This window comes from Lethenteron reissneri, chromosome 23 (assembly GCF_015708825.2).
Source record: "Lethenteron reissneri isolate LAM-NWPU_2019-01 chromosome 23, ASM1570882v1, whole genome shotgun sequence".
Lineage (NCBI taxonomy): Eukaryota > Metazoa > Chordata > Hyperoartia > Petromyzontiformes > Petromyzontidae > Lethenteron > Lethenteron reissneri.
The window spans coordinates 16,681,462-16,702,453 of NC_083801.1; the positions used below are offsets into that span (position 1 = coordinate 16,681,462).

A 20,992-nucleotide genomic window follows, 5' to 3' on the forward strand; every position below is an offset into this window, starting at 1 on the left:
AAAACAGGCGTTATAGGAGAACAGACTATTTCCATGTCAAACTACACATTCAAATTGGCCTCCAACTTGGAGTCCATTCTCTGTGTTTGGTGTAAAGTGGCTTTTATTTACTTAACAAAAGGGTTTTTGTGGTGTTATCTGGCCCAGGTGTGCTCACTGCTGGGTGTGACATTTGAGCTGCTGCCTGGTGGTGGAAATTCAAAACCAAACGGGCAGCCATGCACCGCCCCTTCACTCGCAAGAAAGGTGGGCCTGTCAGTCCGTGTCATATGGCGCATTAGGGGACACAGCTGATGCATCTACCGGTCATCTCAGTCAGTCAAACTATGGCACCTGGGTCTGTCCCAAGACCTCCTGTCAGCGAGCCTTCGACACTTCACGTGGCCTCAAAGTGCACCTGGCCAGGCACAGGCGCCGTGATGACATCACCGCCACTTAGTGGCAAATGGCAGGTATTAGTGTTATGCTTAAATAGAGCCATGTAGGACATTTATTGAAATTAAGAGTTATTTTGAGATTGTCTTATTACAACACTCATCCAGTATATATTTCACAGGATATACGTGTGTGCATATATATGACAAGAAAGTTTTAAGTTTAGATTTTTATAATACCTTCACATATGCTTGGGTCTTTCGGTAAAGTCACGTAGATAGGTTGAAAGATGATAACAAAAAACTACATCGTTTTGATCGCAACACAAGCGGTTCCTGTTGGCGACCGCTTGTGTTGCGATCGAAACGTCGTAGTTTTTGTTATTATATTTGAACCTATCTACGTGACTTTACCGAAAGACCCAAGAATGTGAATTCCTGCAGTCACGAAAGCTTTAAGTCAATAACCTTGACGATTTATCATATTGGAAATACAGTTTACAATTTAAAGAATAACATTAAATCAATCAATATTGTATATGTTTATAAAGTAATGTCGTGTTTTTGTTGAGAACAGATTCCTTTGCAGGACATAGGCCTCATTCATTTGTTGATAGAAAGGGAGTTCACAACAACATTTGCAATAATTTCCAAGTCGACACTTTTTCCATATTTACAACGGGAAATCCTATATTCGAGTATAACTTACGGTCAATGTATGAATGTGGTATTATGCTTTATAAATAAACCATAGTGAATTAAAACTATGACTATGCACACACATCACATTAAACACTCTTACACGATACTTGTCACAACAGCATTGCTCGGCGAATCCTCGGTAACCCAACTCTAGACCTGGGGCCTTTGACACTTTTGATCCATTTTTTTCTATCTGATTGAAGTTACACAGTGTGTGTGAACATAACGCAACGTCCAATTGTGCATCTTTATTTCACAACAGATAAATCGTGGATTCATACCCCTGAGATGCTCACGAAGAGTTGCGTGTCATACAGTGTCAAGGTACAGGAAACTAAATTATTCATGATTCCATTCCAAGTTGTAATCGTCTGAATGTCAATACTAAGATTTAATGGACAGATAGGCAATATGGCTTGCAACTACATATTTGTAACTTTATTGCCTTAACTACATAATATAAAAAAAATGTGTGTAAGCGCCCTGCATGTCGTATTGTTATTGCTGCTGTCTTCTAATTACACGCAGTAGGATTGGAATTTGAGAGTTAATGTTGTCTATTTCAACAGCACTTAAGTTATAAATTATATTTTAGTAGATATATAAACATACAGCTCTATTTAATTTTTTACTAAAAGGACATACTGTGTACAACAATGTGCAGTGTTTTAGTTATTCTTCGCTTTATATAAAGAAAATTTGTATTTCCCGAATGGAAAACAAAGAGGCTGTGATAAGAGTCCAATTCTATTCCAAGAGTTTGGAAATCTTTTATTAATGTTTATCATTACTCAGAGCTGAGAATGGTCCAAATGAAAAAATATATCTGTACAGGCCTCTTCATTTATAATCTCCATCTGAATCCCTCTGCAACATGTGCTGCTAAGTACAGAAAAACGTGAAAAGAATTCACTCCGGTGCTATACTTTGTAAATATCATGTGTACTGTAAACACAATGCTATTAAGTTAAATATGAAAATTTTGCGTGAAGCGCTCCCTAGTGGTAATATGCATGCACAATCACATTTGTTTAACGATGTACTTTATCTTAAACTTGGAATCAGTAAATTTCTTCTGGTGATTTAACACCCATATCTGCAAACACAATGATTTTTTAAACCTCTATATTTGATGTGACAATGTGATTGTGTGTGTGGGCAAAGTCCCATCCGTGACCTCCTGCCAGCGGGCGTTTGACACTTCACGTGGCCTCAAGGTGCACATGGCCTGGCACAAGCGTCATGGTGACGTCACCGCCACTTAGTGGCGAATGGCGTTTGTTGTTGTTGTTATGTTATGTGTGTGCGTGCATTTTTAGTACCTAGGTAGTTGTGAGGTATCCCAGCCCAAAGGTTCTGAAGTTGTCAAAGATGCCGTGAGAAAACTCAAGGTAAGTTTTCGTCTATAATTGAAATAGATATTGAAGTATACTGCTATTGACCCTTTGCATGTTGAAATCGCAATATTTCATGATAATAATTACTTTTTTAACGCGCCAGATTTCACAGACAAGTCAGCAACTCAGGTGTGGAGCCAAGCTCAGGGCTGCTCAAAAGCCTGACCCAGACAGACAGAGGCGTTTAGATGTTTCTTAAAAGTCAGAGTGCATTTGATATTGTGGATGTGCAAAGGGATAGAGTTCCACACCGAGGGGGCGATAGCAGAGAATCGATGTGAGGCTGTGACAGTTCGAGACCTTGGTGTCTGAGAGAGATTTTGAGATAACGCTGCGTAGAGTTCTACCACGAGCTCCAGTGCAAGGCGAGAGGAGTGAGGCGAGGTATGGTGGCTACGAACACCAAACCTAGGACCAATAGACCTTCACACTGCCCCAAATATAAATTTTAAGGCAGTGTGTATCCATGGCTAATTCACTTAAAACTAAATTTCTAATAGTTGCTTTTCATTGGCCATATTAAATCATTAATTGCCATATTAACCCTTTGACGTATTTGTACATCCGATACTATTCCGATGAAGAAAAACCGAAATAAAATTACTTCATCAGTACCGAGGCTCCCTCAAGGCCAGGCTCGAAGGCGCGTGCCACAGTTTGGCGCCAGCTACCATCGAGTGCGGTGGTGTCGCTACAATTCTCTGCAGTGAATACAATGTCTTTAAAAACAATGGCGCTATGCCTCTAAATAAAATGTGCGCGAACTGCTTGTGCATTCCGAGATTCAGCGGTGAACAGGACCTCACCCTGCAACTTGCAGACATCTCCAAATGGGAAAGGGTTAAAACAAACAAACTAAAAACTGGTGACGTTTTCATCTTTTACATTAGTCACCATGATGGCTCACTCACTTGATCGCTGCCCTGACAAACGAGGTAAAGTGGTGAAAGCTTTACTCTGGAGCTTGCTACTGCAGTCATTTGGTAGCGCATGTATCACACTTTGCCTGATGTGTTGGGCTCTGCCTCAGCTATGGGATAGAAGATGCTGTCCCATGAAACACCTATTATGTGACCGCTGGGGTTTGCCCCTCCTTTCACCCTGTGAAGTCTCCACCACGATGTGTATATAGATAAGGAGATTGCAAGAGCTGTATTGAAAAGCACATTTAATGAAACACATTTTCAAATGCGTTTAAAATACCTTGGCAAGCATCAACATGAATTATTATAATTACTCTTACTCTTTGGTTCTTTCGGTAAAGTCACGTAGGTAGAAAAATAATAAAATAAAACAAAACATTTCGATCGCAACACAAGCGGTCGTCTTCAGGGACATTTGACTATCTCCAGATGATTTGCTTGTCAGCTTCGATGTAGTCTCTCTGTTCACCAAGGTACCTGTACCTGATACCAAAGCAATCATTGAAGACTTGGTCCAACAGGAACTGAATCCTGATGTACCAACTTTGGTGAGGCACTGCCTTACCAACACATACTTCATCTGGAATGGTACATTCTACAAACAAAATGAAGGTACCCCTATGGGTTCCCCTTTTATCACCAGTGGTAGCGAATGTTTTCATGGAGAAATTTGAAACAGATGCCATCCTGACATCCACCCTACGTCCTTCCCTGTGGAAGAGATACGTAGATGACACTTTTGTCATCTGGCCACATGGCCAGCCAGCACTGAACCAGTTTTTCAACCACATCAATTCCATACACCCATCCATCAAATTCACCATGGAAGTGGAAAATGATGGCAAGCTACCATTCCTAATGTTTTGATCGAGAAGAGACCTGATGACTCATTGGGATATTCCGTCTACAGGAAAGCCACCCACACGGATTCCTATCTAAAGCCTGACTCCACCACCATCCGGCCGAGAAGAATTCCCTCATCAAAACACTACACGATAGGGCCCGCTGCATCTCTGACCAGCACCACCTAGCCAGTGAACTGGAGCACGTACACCAAGCCCTCAAGATGAATGGATACTCAGACCGCACAATCCGCAAAGCTGTATCCCCAACTATGGGGAGAGAACCATCTGAGGACCCAATCAAAACCATCACCTTGCCATACATAGCAGGTGTTACCAAATATATTTCCAAATTCTTAAACAAACACAAGATCCAGGTCCGATTCAATACAGTGCACAAAATCCGTGATTTGATCCCATCTGTGAAGGATGTCATTCCTGACATGCAATACCCTGGTGTCTACAAACTAAGTTGTGTCTACGGCAGCAATTACATTGGGGAAATGAAACGAAATGTCTCGGACCGTGTTCGCGAATACAAGGCAGATTTGAAACACGGCAGAACCAATATCTCTGCAGTGGCTGATCATTGTTATAACGGAGCGGGCTCGCACGATATTGTTTTTTCCGAGACCAAGGTACTCTGCAAACCTTCGGGCTACCATCAATTATTTATCCATGAAGCCATCCAGATATATCAACACAGAGACAATTTCAACCGAGAAGATCGGTATAAGCAGAGCAATCATTGGAGGGACGTTATTAACCAAGCAAAGTCGTAACTTGCTGTGGTGCTTCCATTCTTCCCTGCCGTCTGGCTGTTATCTCCGACTCTGAGTTGCATTGCCCTGTTAGGTGCCTCTGCATTAACGGGCTGGGGTCTCACTAACATGGCCACCTCTGCTCCCTTAGCCTCGATGTATCGATGGTTCCGGCTGTGTGATGGGCTGTATGTCTCACTGGCGCGACCACCGTTGTGGTGGTTCTCTTGCGTGGACGCGCTTGCCTTACAGCGCAGTTGGCAGTGCCGCAGCTTGTGTTACACACAGACATGACATTAACTTGCGAATCCCCCTAATCTCCCTGCCTAACCTCTCCCATCAACATAGTGCTAACCTCCCATTAACACTGCTGTTGTACGCATATGTGGGGGCGATACTCTTATGCGGCGATGGAAGCTCATTTCATGCTAATTTCCCTCCCTAATCTCTCTCTTCCTAATCTCCCCCATTAACAAAACTGACGTACTTGCGTCCGGGGATGGAATTCCTTTCCAGCTCAGACCCCGCTTGCTTGCCCATCGCCACATGAATAACCTCTTGTTGTAACAGCTCTCTCGCTGGTTCAGCAGTTTCACTGCTGGATTGTTTTTTCCACCTGAGGACGACCGCTTGTGTTGCGATCGAAACGTCGTGATATATTATTTGTGTTTTGTTTAATTTAATTATTTTTATACCTACGTGACTTTACCGAAATAACCAAAGAGTATGGATTCCTGCAGCCACGAAAGCTTCAAATCAAGATTGATAATTACGCTTGTTTACCCAGGAAAGCCTCACCATGAGTCCTCAATACTTTTCAGGAGGGGCCAGCCAAGTGTTTTTTTTTGCAGTCGGGGACGATGCTCTTATGTTTAATCCAAAAATGATGATTTTTCACAGATACTTTTGCAACATTATGATATTCGGCCAATACCAGTTAAATTGCACGTTTGTTTTAGCTGTCTATGTGAGGAAACTGGAGAACTTGGAGGAAAGCCATGAGGAAATGGGGAGAACATACAAACGCCACACAGAAAAACATCCAATTCGTGAATCAATCCCAGGCCCTTTTTGCTGTCAGGCGTTAACTGTTACCACTGCGCCACCCTGCCACCCAAATAGATTTTGTTCATTAAGTCATGCCGTATTAGGCATAAGGCACAGAACAGCATTTCCAGACATGCTTTGATACGTAATTGTGAAGTGTGGCATTGTGTTGTATGTTATTGGTGCATTTCATCGCAATCACCTTGTTGCAGAAGATTGGGGACAGAGGGAGCAGTATTCTTTTCTCTGGTGGTTGACAACACAACGACATGTGTTGTTTGATTATAAATGCATATTTTATAACTAACTTTAGATTTCATTGAGACAGATTGCTCTTGAAGCCTACTAGATCACAGGTCGATCACCAATGGGAAGAAGAATACCAGGGGAGCTGTAGCTTTGATTGGAGTCCTCACAAGCCCAACAGCCTGGACTCGATGCAGCCTCACAGCCCAGTGCAGTCTTTATGAAACAAGCAAATTCAACGCATTCCATGAATGATATACTCCAACGTGCATTGATTATCTACAGCCCTATTGCCAATCCACTGCTGGATGTGTGCCTCCCCATGCCGCGCAGGTCATCGAGGTTTCTTGACCATGCTTTCAACAAGCCGGTCATTGTGAGTTGGTGAAAGTGGGGAGCATAGATATGAGAGAATATGAGTGCAGTACAACAACAAAAAATGTCCGCTGCCCACCACATTAGCCTGTCAAGCCCTGTCACAACTTGCGTGTGCAGTGGTCACCCATCCAAGCGTTATCCAGGCCTCAATCACTGCTTAGCTTTCTGAGATTTGGCGAAATTGGCATCTTTTCGGGTGACGTGGTCATGGGTTACGTTTACACTACATCAAACAAAATTGTATTTACTGTGGTTATGTTAACATGTGTGTATGTGTGTATGTATGTATAATGATTGAATCTGTAAGAGTGTACGTGAACTTGTTTTCGCAACTCTTTTGTCACACAGTTTGCGTGCCACCTGAAAAAATCCGAAGGTCAAAAACTTCCAAAAGTTGAACTTCAGGTTTCTATACGAGGTGTGGAAATCTTGGATCCCAAATCAAAGGTAACGGTTACAAAGATGATGACAAACAAAGAAAACACATTGGCAACATATTGAGTAAAAGTAACTTGTGTATTATACCATATATGGCATCTTGCTTTAATGGTTATTAATTTCAATATTACCTTACTACGATATAACTTTAATGCAAGCTGTTATCTTTTTACAACTGAAAAAGGTGGAACACAAACATGATAATTCTCGCAGAAAAAATATATGCAATGCATCTGTGAAGTTTCCAATGATAAAGAAATGACGGGGGGGGATTATATTTTAATTGGGCTATTGTTATCATCTCACTAGTCACATTTCACATCGGTACTCTGCAGTGAGCAGTGCATCCACTGTGTTACAGCATGGTCATTGAAGATGACATCACACAACTATTTTACGAGGCCCCTTTATTCTACAGTACACACAGTGCTGTCCCACATCCGACCATATACTGTAGCTGCATATGAGTGAGTTCAAACTGCATATAATGCATTTTGGGTATAAATAGGTTACCTGTGTTAATGCAAAATCGCACAAACCGAACCCGAAGAAAAGATCGGGAAACCTGTATAGTAAAATATCTTCGTACAGAAATGTCACATTAAATTACGTCCATCTGTGGTACTGAGTCATTGGTGTAAATTCCATACACCTATGGTGGGGACCAGTATACTGGATGACCGACGTCACCTTTGACATCGTGGCACCCATTTGATTGACTCCAGCAGGAATGTGGGCTCAGTGATCTCCTGATACACCTGACCTTTTGTTTGTAAATTGGTCACTTTTCCAGAACATGACATGGTCAGAAAAGATGCAAGTTCAGACACAAATAAAATTATGCCTAAAAACTATTAATAAAACACCAAATGCGAGTACGTAGAGCAAACTAGCAAAATCCAAAAATACTTCGATATATTTTAAGAAAGGTCCCCTTAAAATAAATTTTATTTGCATCACAAACGGTTATACGTGCATAATGTGCGCAGAAAGCAAAAAACGGTATGTCAATACCCCACACGCCACTTCATAACGACAAGATGCAGAATTTTTTCAGTGGAACAATGACAACGAAAAGGAATCCCATGAGCAACACATGCACCGTGCGTGTCAAACCATGCCCCTTGTGGCGCATGTGGTCCAACAAGCAGGTTTCATGTAGGACTAAAAGTTTACCCTTTACAGTTCCATGTCGGAGCTGCAGGTGGCGCTACTACTCTATTCCTAACAATGCCTTAAGCTAGATTTGAAGTTTTCGTGACTGCAAGGATTCATACTCTTTGGTTTTTTCGGTAAAGTCACGTAGGTAAAACATTTAAATAAATTAAATGACGACACAAGCGTCCTTCTTCAGGTGGGGACAACTTAGCGAAAGCACACCCGCTTAAGAAGGACGCTTGTGTTGTGCCCAAAACGTCGTGATTTAATTTATTTTAATTTTTTACCTCCGTGACTTTACCGAAAAAACCCAAGAGAATGCCTTAAACATTGTCAGAATACTTACTCCCTGCCAACTTGCAGAGTAGGCTGAAATTGATTTCAGGTCCCTTTATAGCACCCATGTTATCCACAGCCTAATGATACAGTGTTGCATTGCGAAATCAGGAATAGGTTAGAGCCTTTAAACCTTAGAGCTTACAGCTTTTAACACCTGTGCCACTTTGCCCAGCCAGAATGCTCCGGCTATAAATGATGCGGTTTTGCTCCTGCAGTGGGTGAATGTTACGGTGCAATTAAATGCTTTGTGAAAGGGGGACCCTCATAGAGTGCATGTGACCTGTGTTTTGATCCTCTTTGAAGCTGGTGCTGTGCAACCTTCTTGAAGAAGGCCAATCAGCTGTGTGGCTGGGATCTTCCTTTCTTTTCAGTGACTACAAAACCCTGTTGTTATTTTTATTTCAGCAGTTGTTTTGTGTCTCCTATTTTCACAGGAAAGTCAACATAACTGTCCACTCCACCGAATATCTTTCTGTGCTGATGACAAGACGGATAAGCGCATCCTTGCTTTCATTTGCAAAGATGCTGAAACTGACCAGCATTTTTGCTTTGCATTTGACAGCGAGAAATCGGTGGGTTTATGATTTATTGAATGACATGAAAGCCTCCACTGCTTTATGCGCAGAACTGATGCTTGTCTGCCATGGAATGTGAATGCCATCATTGTAAGGAACACACTTTAACCGAACTATTGGTTATGTTGTATACAAGATACAAGTCATAATAATACACTTTATCAAATGTTGCAATTACAGTATCTGTTTTTATAATTTTAGGCTGAAGAAATTACGTTGAGCATTGGACAGGCTTTTGATTTGGCCTACAGAAAGTTTCTTGAATCTGGTGGCAAAGACGTGGAATCAAAGAAACAAGTGATTGCTTTGCAGAAAAGGGTAAGATGGAGTTATTTTAAAGCACAGTATTCTATTATTTTTATACATGATTAAAAAATATGTGTATATATATCATCGTTTTACGACATCTGTTAAGACGCATACCAGGTGTGGCATAGTCAAGAACGACGTCCCAGGAGATACACATTAAAGCCACGTTATTTAACTTGCACATGAATACAAAATGCATTGTTCGACAAGATTATCGGAATTCTAAAATGCTACTCGGATGTTAATGTCATTACATGCACCGTTACGCATTCTAGGTTACTGAACTTGAAACAGAGAATGGTGAACTCCAGAAGAAAATTGAAAAACTCGAGGAAAGGCTCAAAAGCACACACGTGGTTGTTCACACAGAGGAGGTGAGACTGTTGGGATTCCACTGTATTTGGTCGATGCATCTAGCAATCATACTCAGTTTCCTAAATTATCAGATTTATTAGGAATAAAAAACAAGTATGATCATTGAAACATTCCATTAATTACATGTTAAATCATGAAATGAAGCTACCAGTGACAATACTGAAGGGATCACTTAAATAGACTGACAAACACCTGTATTTTTTTTTTACATTTCCTCACTCTTTCAGCCAGATTACAAATATAAAAACCCTATCTCTTATACTGCCTATGAGAAAACGAATTCCAATATACTTTTACATCTACCTTTAAATTCCATCCCTCTGAATTTCTGTATAATGTTTAAGTTTGAGAGATAAATAACGTACCTGTATTTACATTGGGTTGTGGTACATTGAGCGGGAGGATGGCACAGTAGTAGCCCTTTTTGTCTCACAGCAAAAAGGCCTTGAGTTCGATTTCAAATTCAGGTGCCCTCTGTGTAGCATTTGTAAGTTCTCACCCCATTCCTACTGGCTTTCTCCCAGGTTCTCCAGTTTCCTTCCATGGGCAAAATTAATATATGTAGAATGTAACTGGTATTGGCCAAACATTACCATGCAAAAAAAAACATTTCAAATTATGCACTTGGAATTGCACGTAGCAGCATCGCCCCTGACAGCAAAAACTTGCGAGGACCCTCCTGAAAAATAGGCTTTCCTGAGTAAACAAGCGTAATAACACATTTAGTTGTCTGTCAATTGGCGTTTATTGCACAGTGTTTGCTTTCCTGCCCCTCTTCCTAAATAGATGTTTCCATTGTAAGTGTGTGTCGGATACACGTACACGGGTAAACGATAAAATGGGTGCAAGCGCAACAGAAATGGCACAAGTCAAATAAATGTTGCTGTTGTGTGGAATCTCATCGCTACCCAATGCCAGTCCGTGTTTATGCGTAAACTGAATGGCACCAGTTCTCTGTATGTAAAAAGTAACCATGTCACCTGTCTAATCTTAAGATGCACATGAAAGAGAATTTGCTTAATGTCACAAGTATTTTTATTGCCATATTAACTACGTTGTGCTATAATATTGTAATGGAGCTAATTTAAATGTGTTAGTCTTATACCCAAATCACGTCTCGTTTGTGATACAAACACGTAATACTCTTTATGTGAAAAAAATGAACATGACATTTTTATTTGGATTTTAAATACAGTATTTTAATCGTAACAACGTCAAACGCAAATTGGCTTTGTTCCATATTTGCAATGTACGTCCAACTATATTCTAACACAGGAGGGCAGCAAAAACCTGTTGATGTTAAATGCTAGTGTAGTGCATAGTGAGCAGCTTAAGTTGAGGATGTACCGCATGTACAAGATGCAATGCTACTATGGTTTATATAAATTATTACAGTAATTATGTTGAGACCATACATTTTCACTTTTAATGAAAGACTATAAAATAATAACGTGGAGAATATATCCTATCAGTAAAACATTATCTTGTTTCAGAAATTATTTTACTAGATGTATTTATCTTGAACAACAATGTATGTTAAATAGCTTTAAATCCATCATTTGAGCTTTTGTTTTCTTTTAAGTGGGATCCAGGGTTTTTAAGATGGCCTTCATTTAACAAATAGGCATACCTTTTTGCAAATATTAAAACCACATAGTTGCTTGCTTATGAGTGCAAACAGCATGAAATTGGTCATATCTGTTGTGTTGAACAGTGGCCAGTGGAAAATACTGACAATGAAGTCTTCTTGGCTCTAATATCATTGTTATTTACAGTCTGTGAATATATTTCCCCTTTTGTAGTGTGTTCACTGAAGCGGGGAATCTATAATTGAAAGTTCTAGAGATGCCAGGTGTGCAGTGTTCAGCGTATGGGCCTGTTCCTGTTCCACCAGCATGATTCTCCCTCTTCAGGATGTCTCGTCGTTTTTTGTTGTTGTTGCTTCTCATCTTGCTGCAGCACTCACAGGGCCTTGTGCTCTCTGTGGTTGCCTGGATCAGTCAGCCTTGCCAGATGTGAGATCCTTACCCAACTACTCTTTGGCCCTCCTGCCTGTGAGCTCCTGCTGCTGCTGCTGCTGCCTGGAAATCTATGATCTGCTCTACACCACACCACACAACAGCCCCCACTATGAATGCTGTTGTAAAATCACTGCAACCCTCAACCCTTGTAAGGCCTCTGTTTTGAGGCAAGGATCCATGTTCATCGAACATTATACGACCACAGCGTACAATGCACATGTATACAAATAACATTTACCATGAGGGATACAGAGGCATTTGGACATTGTAAAGTGTAATGAAGGTATTCATGGAGAGCTTTCCTCTTCTAAGATACAGAATTTAATCGTTCAAAAGCTAGCACTTCCAAGCCAGCATAGAATGTCAGGGATGTAATTATATATCTGCACTTCCATATTCAAAGCTTTTGCCTTTCTTTACTTTCTCCTATTAATTTTCTGGATCCATTTGATGAGTACTATGTATTATGTGACAAACTTGCACAATTACTGAGAGGTTTCTTTTATTCGCTCTGTGCATTTTGTTTTCATAACTTGGTAAGTTTGCACTCAGGTGTCGTATCCAATAGATGAATTTGGTCAATTGCAAAGTGTTTTTAATGGCAGTATAAAGCAAATACACTTCCTACATTTTCCAGAAGGCATTTGATGATACAGATGAGAACTCCGTTATTTCCATGTACAGCGGTACACAGCGGTAGATTATCATTTAATCGCCTTTTGAGATATTATTTTGTTAAACTCCGTAGCGTGCATTCGATCAAACCACTTGGGGTTGGGTACTTTGTTCGCGAGCTGAATGTCGAGATCGTCTTGTCTTTTTGTGGCTGCTTATTTACGCAGGCACTCAATGGGGTGTTCGACGGAGTGGCATCGGCTGACCTCTTCGACATGGTGCCCTTTTCCCCAGCATCCCCTGCCACCTCCCCGACTGCTCCGCCACCAATTCCTAGTCGAGCTGCCGAGAGAGGTGCCACCAGCATGTTGGGAAAAGCCTTGTGTGTGCGCGCACCTCAACCGAAACCCTTGTGTGTGTGTGTGTGTGCGCATCTGCGTATGTATATACACAGATGCGGTTGTGTAGCGGTTTGCACGTTGTGCTACGAACCCGGCGACCCAAGTTCGATTCCCGCTCACGGCCACCACCAGTGAAAAAGATCTGAACTGGTCCTGGGCCTCCCCTAGGCCGACTCGGCCTCAAATGAGTACCTGGTGCGATGTGTAAACATCGCCACTAGGGAGTCGAAGGCCAGTCGGGCGTGGTGCTGGTCACCTACCCCCTCGTGTGCCGTGCCGGCCTTCATAGGTGCTCGCTTAACAGCATTTGCCCCAACTGTCTGTTACAGGCTGCATAGGGGATCTTTATGTATGTATGTATGTTGAATTTATCTTGCACCGTATTTAGCCAACCATGCTAATCGGAGATGCGTGTGTGTGTCTTTGTGTTAAAGACACAGTGTGTGGGGACCAGTGGGCACAGTGGTTTGTGCACTGCACTATGAACCCTGTAAAACCTACGTTGGATTCCGAGCCATGGCTAACATCAGTGGCGAGTTATATCAGCATTTATCCTGGGCCTTCCCATGGCTAGACTCGGCCTTAAATAAATACCTAGTGCGCTGTGCACTGGGAAAACAAAAACGACCAGGCATAGTGCTAGCAATACCACACCCTCATGTCCCATGCCAGCCTTCCTAACTTCTCGCTCACAGCACTTGACCAAACAGTCTGCTAAAGTCTATATTGGGGGATATTTGTCTTTGTGTACTTGTTTACTTGGCCTCCTCTATAAATGTGTTTGTGGGTCTGTGTGCTCTTTCACTAGAGTGGGGAGCGGTAGTGTAGTGGTTAGCGCGCTGCACTATGAACCTGGCGACCCGGGTTCGATTCCCACTCACGGCTAACACCAGTGACGATTATCTGAACCGGTCCTGGGCCTCCCCTAGGTCGACTCAGCCTGAAATGAGTACCTGGTGCAGTGTGTAAATATCGCCACTGGGGAGACAAAGGCGGTCGGGCGTGGTGTTGGCCACCCACTCCCTCGTGTACCGTTCCGGCCTTAATAGGTGCTCGCTAACAGCACTTGCCCCTACAGTCTGTTAAGGCTATACGAGGGATCTTAGTCTTCGTCTTTCACTAGAACCCGTGTGTGTGTGTCTGCATGTTTGTATGTGTCTGTGTGTGTGTACCTTGTGTATGTGTTTCTGTGGATGTACTCCTCAACTGGAACCTCTTATGGTGTATGTGCTGTGTGTCTCTGTGTGTGGTCCTCCACTGGGATTTCTTTAAAATATTCTGGGGGTGGAGAGAAAAGGAAACGAGTTTTAATGTCAGATGAATCTAAGGTTGAGCATGTTCTTTGTGCCAATAATATATCAAAATCACGACATTGGCGATGGTAGTTTGTATATAAAAGAACAGCACACAAGCCTGAGTGCTTTGTATTGTATGTGATTTACTAAATGGATGAATTTTTCTTCATAATTTGTTTATAAAGTGCTATTTTTAAGGATTTATTATTAGTAGTAGTATTTTCCTCTACTACAAGTTAACCCTTTGACCTGAGAGTAATTGTGTATTATTTTGGAATGCAGCTAAGGACATATTTGGAGCAGAACCTTTTGACCCCATTACTAACCGAGGAGCTGGGCCACCCATTGCAAGTGCCAGCCTGGCAGATTTTCCAGGTAAGAATTTCAATGCCATCAAATAAAACGACGTTTTATTCTTAGGTTATTTATGCAATGACATCCATTGGGGCATTTTATTAGGAAATGCATTTATTTGCATTTAATTGCAATGGGTCTGGAATTACACATATATAAACTGTTCATAAAGATCATATGCAACTTAATAATGGGCAATTTAGAGGCCAGTTAACTAATGACCACATATATTATAAGATTCGAGAAAATAAAGATAAAAATCAAGTACCATCATGCTGAAAAAGCATGGCATTCAGTAGAAACTGATGCAGTCATCCAAGCTCTTACAAAACCAAGACCTTAATAAAAATTGTCAGAACTGATTTTGAGGATGGAAGAGCTTCACTGACATTGTATGAAGAAATGCATTATCATCAACCATGACCTACAAACTTTTGGATGAACAACTCCCCAAGCCGTTGCCATCTCCCATGGGGTCGCGATGCAAAATGAGCTGATTTCATCCCTCCACTCTGCGGTATGTCCTCTTCGGCATGCTTCCTCCTATGGCTGCCTCTCCATTGTTAGTCTCAACCACCAGCTATCATCCTTTCCAATGACGTGTCCTTTACCATGCCCACAAAATTATTTACAGCCAATATCATTTCCCCGAACTTGTGTATGTTCTCTAATCTGTGTTCTTCCTGTCGCTTCGTGCAATTCCTAGCATGCACCTCTCGGTCCTTCTTTGTCCAATTATCAACCTCTGTTCCATGTTCTTTGTCAATGTCCACGTTTCCGATCCATGTGTCATAGCGGGTATTATGCACTGATTGCAAACATTTTTTGTTTATGCACATCGGTATGTTGCTTTTCATGATTAAGTTCGGTTTTTCTAAAAACACTCATACCTAGTCTTGCCTGCCTCTATAATTTTGATCCCGAAACGCATTCACTAACTGCCCTTGGTGTAAGTACTCTCATGTCTATTCCAGTTTCGTTCTTCTGACATGTCTCCGTTTGTTCAAAGAACTTGATGTGCATGACCTTTGTCTTCCTCATGTGTTACCTTGGAGCCACACTTTTCAAGCCTTATTTATTACGTTTTTCCATCATTTCCCAGAGTGCATTTCCATTGGTTGCTACAATGATTATTTCGCCAGCAAATCCGAGATGGTTAATGGAGCGTTAAAAAAGAGCATTGCAGACATCAACGCGAACATGCACAACCCGTGCATATGGTGAATAGCAACGACAACAATACTTGTGCAAAGTCACATGGACGGTCAAACTTGGAATAATTTGCACAAACTAACATTGTCAGGAAAAAACACATCTACGTTGGGATGAAACATTATTTTGAAAAGGTTCAAAATATTTAGCACAATTGTAGGACTATATGTGTTTGTACAGTATGTTGCTTAAGAACATAAAAGATTTCACCTTTTTTTATAACGTATTGACAAAATATACTTAAGCAATGTCGAAAAGTAATGCAGCTTATGGCTATCTACTCTGAAGCAGGGTTCATGTCACACATATGGAGCACGGTGTTTGGCTGTCTTGGCTTGATGTCCTCTGGAATATGCGTCGTCAATCGCACTGTTCTCCAGACCCGTGGGTGCTGCCTCCATCTCCCCAAGCCCCCATGTCGTCTCTCACCAGAACCCCACCCCTATGCAGACGTGCACACATACCTATGTACAGTGCATGGAAACTTACATGTACCTGAACAGTGAACACCAATGATATCACATTCCCGAAACCGACATGAATAATGATGCACCACAGTCCACTTGGCAGCCTCTGTCGTGCAGAGTACATTTTTATTATTTCCATTTTAGTATTTGTATCTATGAGAACAGTTATTTTCCACTACGCGCACTGCTAAACTGCATGTTCCACAGACACCGAACTTTGACGTGCACCTCGAGATAAAACACGTCCATGTTTTTTTTGTTTCAGTGGCCTTAATTATGGAATGTGTTGAACCAAAAGTTGGGTAGGGACGATGGGTCCGATCCATGCTGAAACGTTGACCCTCATTGACATACAGTGCTGGTCACCAATTTGAAATACGTATGTGCTGTGCTCTGTTAACATTCGTAACGATTCCACCTTGCAGATGGGGCTCGGGATATTTTTTCCCTTTCCAAAGCAGTTGGCTCAAAACAAAGCCCCGATTGTTTTACGCTGAGGAGTGTAGTTTTTTTTGCTCGGCCTTCCAACCGCATGTGTACGGACACCCTGTATACTTCCAATTGTACATTGTGTGGAAGGTTGGATTATCATGCAGTAACAATGTCATATATCACAATAAATCCTAACATTTAATATCTGCTCTCGTCTCTTTGATGTGCTGTCAGCTAAAGAATGTAACCTTTGCTGTTGTGTTATTCAATGCAACCACGCGTTGCTCTGTGTGGGCATTAATATATATGATGCCTTAGCTCTCCTTAAGTCAGAGGTGGGGGAAACAAAGACATTCGTGGGAATAGTTTATTAATCATTTAATGTCTGTATGACCATATTTTTGGAGGTATAGGCCATTCAATCAGTAGACTTCCCAAGAAGTTATTTTTCCATACCTGCAGGGATTTATTTAGTTTTTAACAGGTATTTAAGAAGCCTACATTTTGCCATAAAGCCATTGTGTGTATTCCGTTTTCCCCCCCTCCTTTCGTTCTTAGTTGAGATTGTTGTAAAAAAAAAACGTCGAACAACATCTGAAAATGTTATATATATAAACAAAAACGAGGTTAGCAATATATGAATTGTGTAATTCTCTAGGCCACTCGTGTTATTGTTATTGAAATGTATTCCCATTATAATTATCATCATCATGTATTACTTGTTCGTACGATTGCATTATTTCGTGTAAATGTACTTTGAAAGTAATTCCTCAATGGATGGGGTGGTTTTCCAATACAATAAGCATTGGAATTTTGTGGAGAAATGTGGACAACGTTGTAATGTAATGAGGTTAACTTTACTTCACTGAAGGAAGATGTACTCGATAGAGTGCCTGCATTTTGTGCATTCTCACATGTTTCTCCTCACCCTCACACATGTGGCTTTGATGTTCAAAAGCAGAACTAATCCGGTCTTAACTTTGATCTCGTAGCCATGAAGGCAATGTTGCATGATCTTTAAGTCACCTGCTGCTTGTGCGTACAATACGCTTGTGTGAGAGTGTGATGCTCAGTTGGACGAATCACATTAAGAACTGCTCATATTTACAATCTTCACGGTGGGGCTGTGATGATGTGACCTCGGTAACCCGAGTTGAGTTCCTGACCGTGGCTAACACCAGTGGAAAAATGACATCTTAACTGTGTATGGGCTCCTTCACTGAACCTGCACTGCCGAATTTCATAAAGTATAAGTCAAACGGCACTCGTGACCAACAAAGTGTGGAGACGCCTTAATCCAGCATTGGCATGATAATGAGCTGTTCTGTAATTATAAAGTACTATAGCAATCCTAATTGTGCTGCGGTTGTTTGGTGCCATTTAATCTGTTCAGAGACGAGCAAGCCTTGTTGTAAAGTTCACCATATTGTTCCATGCCTCTTGTATTACTTTTATTCTACATAGAGTATTGTGACTTGCATTCTATCTCATTAAAATAATACCGAAACAGGAGGATTTCTCGACAAATCTGACTGGCCGCCTGATGAGACTGGTTGTAATTACCGGCGAAACGTCGTACTCGAATTGTCAATGTTCTGGGTTCACTCTCCAACACACCGGTTTGCTGTACCAGTAACGACACGGCATGTTTTGTTTACGTGGCAAACCTCACCAATTGGCTGTGTCGGGTGGTGGCAGATTTAACGGCACATTTATATTTACGCGATTTAACCCCAAAACCTTGCGGATAAAAAAAAAATCTGTTAATCCATTCCTCATATTCTTGTTAATTCCATGGTTGTTTATTTGTAATACACACGAGGACTATTGTTGCAACAAAAAAAGTTATTGCTCCTCAGTGGACTTTTTCCCTGGTAAATAAATAATCTAACGGCAGCTGTGTTCTAACATATACGTGTCTTGGGTTGTTTTGACAAGCGAACTATGTCTTTTCCCGTCCCATAGGCGCGCCTCCAGGATCATAGGACCTTGACCATGGAGGACATCGCTGTCTTTTTGATCCTTCCATAGGACTGGTGCCTGTGCTTGATCATCACTGGATATTGAACGCATCCTCTTCTACGGAGATTCCTATTGACATTCACGATCAACCACCTCGGACATAACATGTAGCAGCATCATGACAGCCATGATATATTATTGGTAGCATAGGTACCACCACCACACAACAATGTGCACACAACGGTTATACGTTTGGCCACGCCAATGAACACACCGTCGTTATGACAGCCACCAAATTGCCTCGCGGTCGCACAAGGGTTAAAGTGTTCCTTAAGTAACGGAGAATATACAGGCAAAATAATCACGATTTTCCCATTTTCAGCAAGTATTTTATTTCATTAGCAACATTTATTTCGACAATCATAAACACACTGTATATAAAAAAAATCACTGCTTAAAATTTTAGCCTTCAAATGGATATATTTTTATACCTTTCCATGTATTACATTTCAATAGTCATTTTAGTCGCATGTAAACCAATGCCATTTATTAATATAAAATATTGCACAAACTGTAACATCTACTGATATAAAGCATAACTGAATATTAATATACATGTAATTGTTTTTAGAGTAAAAAGGTTGACTCAAATTTGTATATCACCTTGAGAGTATTGCACGGTGAAATTGAGTGATAATTTAAGATAACACAAAAACAATACATTAATGGCTTCCTTTTATTTTATTACGCTTCCAAGGGTATATCATAGATACGTGTTTTAGAAATTAACAGTGCCATTATAATATAGGATATGGAAACAACGTAAGTCCACTTTTTACGTCAACCTGATAATATTTGAGAAAAGCATTTTCGCACGAGCATTAAATGCCTACCATGTATGATGGCCTTCCAGGGTGAAACTAATCGCCACCTAAAGCAATGGAAAGTATTTCTGGCTGCAAGGAACACAGAAATCATTGTACCACTACTGAGTAGCTCTGTGATTGTAGTGCATTCTGTAAGTTGGCATGATATAATGTGGGCAGTGCTGTGATGACAAGTGTGCATTAAAGAAAAGGCTTTTTTTTAGACTAAAACATACCTTTTTAGCCTGGGGAATTTGATGATCACTGCCACTAACATAAACGTGAGAGTGGAATAAGCACTCGGACCATGAACCTATTGGAGATGATGTCTTATGATTTGAGCATCAAGTTTGCATGCATTTGACCAAAACAGAAAAAGCTTTACTGTGGTGCTTTACCACCTTAGAAATGTTTGTATACTCATCAGGATGTAATTTCCTATATTTTATACACATTTTAAGCATTTGTGATATGTTCATTAACATGATATTTTATATACACCAAATGCTTTTGCTCACATGTTTACCAAAAACTTACAATTTTGTGAAAGTACGCAGCATGTTGATGAGTGTTTATCTTGTGTGCTCGCACTTAGTGGAGGGCTGCCTCAAAGATGTGCTGAGTTCCATTACCTTTAAATGTATAGCTGTCATATTTTACGAAAGACTCGACATTATTACCAAAGTATACAGTTAAACAAATTACATTTGACAATCGTAACTTTTTTTAAAATATATATATAAAACGTTACACGTTGAGAAAATCAGAAAAGAGGGGTTAGAGCATGCTGGGCCATATGTTTTTCTATATGTTTACCTACAGAATGTGTTTCTGGAAATGTGTTTTGGTGTACCCCAATCAGCTGCAGTGGCACAACGTGGTTGATTAGTTTCCGGGCCACGACTTTCACAAAGACGCAGCATGGCGAGTCCCCTTGTAGGTGCATTATGTGCCTGGGTGGACTATTGCTCCCAATAGTGGTTTGACCTCTGAACCCAGTCTTAGCATAATTTTCTTATTGCGCTGTTAAAATGTATTTCTCACGTAATAAAAAAAATGATTACACGAGTTTTTTTGTATTGTGTGTTTACCAAATATGTTTCCTGTGATTACTAAGCATACGTGCTATACGATTACCAAATATCTATCACAAAATGAATAGTTAAAGCATTTTTTAATCAGATATATACGAGAAAATACCGAAAAAATATGTTGTGTTTTTTAAGCTGTCTCGGCTCGTTAACCTACCTCTCAGCATGAGCATTTGTATATCCTTTAAGTGACAGCAATCACGAAGTTTACATTCACCGGTGTTGAAGATGAGGGTAATTTAATGTTCTTAGGTTTTTTCGGTAATGTCACATAGGTAAGCTATCGTGCTGTGACGGTTCCACCTGAAGACGGAGGCTTGTGTTGCCTCCGAAACGTGATTTTTATTTTATTTTACTTTTATAAATTTAAATTTTTTACCTACGTGACTTTACCGAAAAAACCTAAGAAAAT

The 20,992-nt window shown here is 40.8% G+C and overlaps 1 protein-coding gene across 6 annotated transcripts in view; it reads left to right on the forward strand.

Moving 5' to 3' along the window:
• Positions 1 to 20,557, forward strand: part of LOC133346115 (PTB domain-containing engulfment adapter protein 1-like) — a 28,541-nt gene extending 7,984 nt beyond the window's left edge. For 5 of the 6 annotated variants that reach the window (XM_061557529.1, XM_061557532.1, XM_061557528.1 and 2 more), the window contains 10 exons: positions 148 to 246; positions 1,339 to 1,400; positions 2,396 to 2,467; positions 7,019 to 7,117; positions 9,040 to 9,177; positions 9,382 to 9,498; positions 9,765 to 9,863; positions 12,728 to 12,854; positions 14,479 to 14,571; positions 18,627 to 20,557. In XM_061557529.1, coding sequence (XP_061413513.1) covers positions 219 to 246; positions 1,339 to 1,400; positions 2,396 to 2,467; positions 7,019 to 7,117; positions 9,040 to 9,177; positions 9,382 to 9,498; positions 9,765 to 9,863; positions 12,728 to 12,854; positions 14,479 to 14,571; positions 18,627 to 18,646 — 855 coding nt within the window. In that variant the 5' untranslated portion in view covers positions 148 to 218 and the 3' untranslated portion in view covers positions 18,647 to 20,557. The remainder of the gene's footprint in view (positions 1 to 147; positions 247 to 1,338; positions 1,401 to 2,395; positions 2,468 to 7,018; positions 7,118 to 9,039; positions 9,178 to 9,381; positions 9,499 to 9,764; positions 9,864 to 12,727; positions 12,855 to 14,478; positions 14,572 to 18,626) is intronic. The other variant, XM_061557533.1, reaches the window with a different exon arrangement.
• Positions 20,558 to 20,992: the final 435 nt, after the last annotated feature.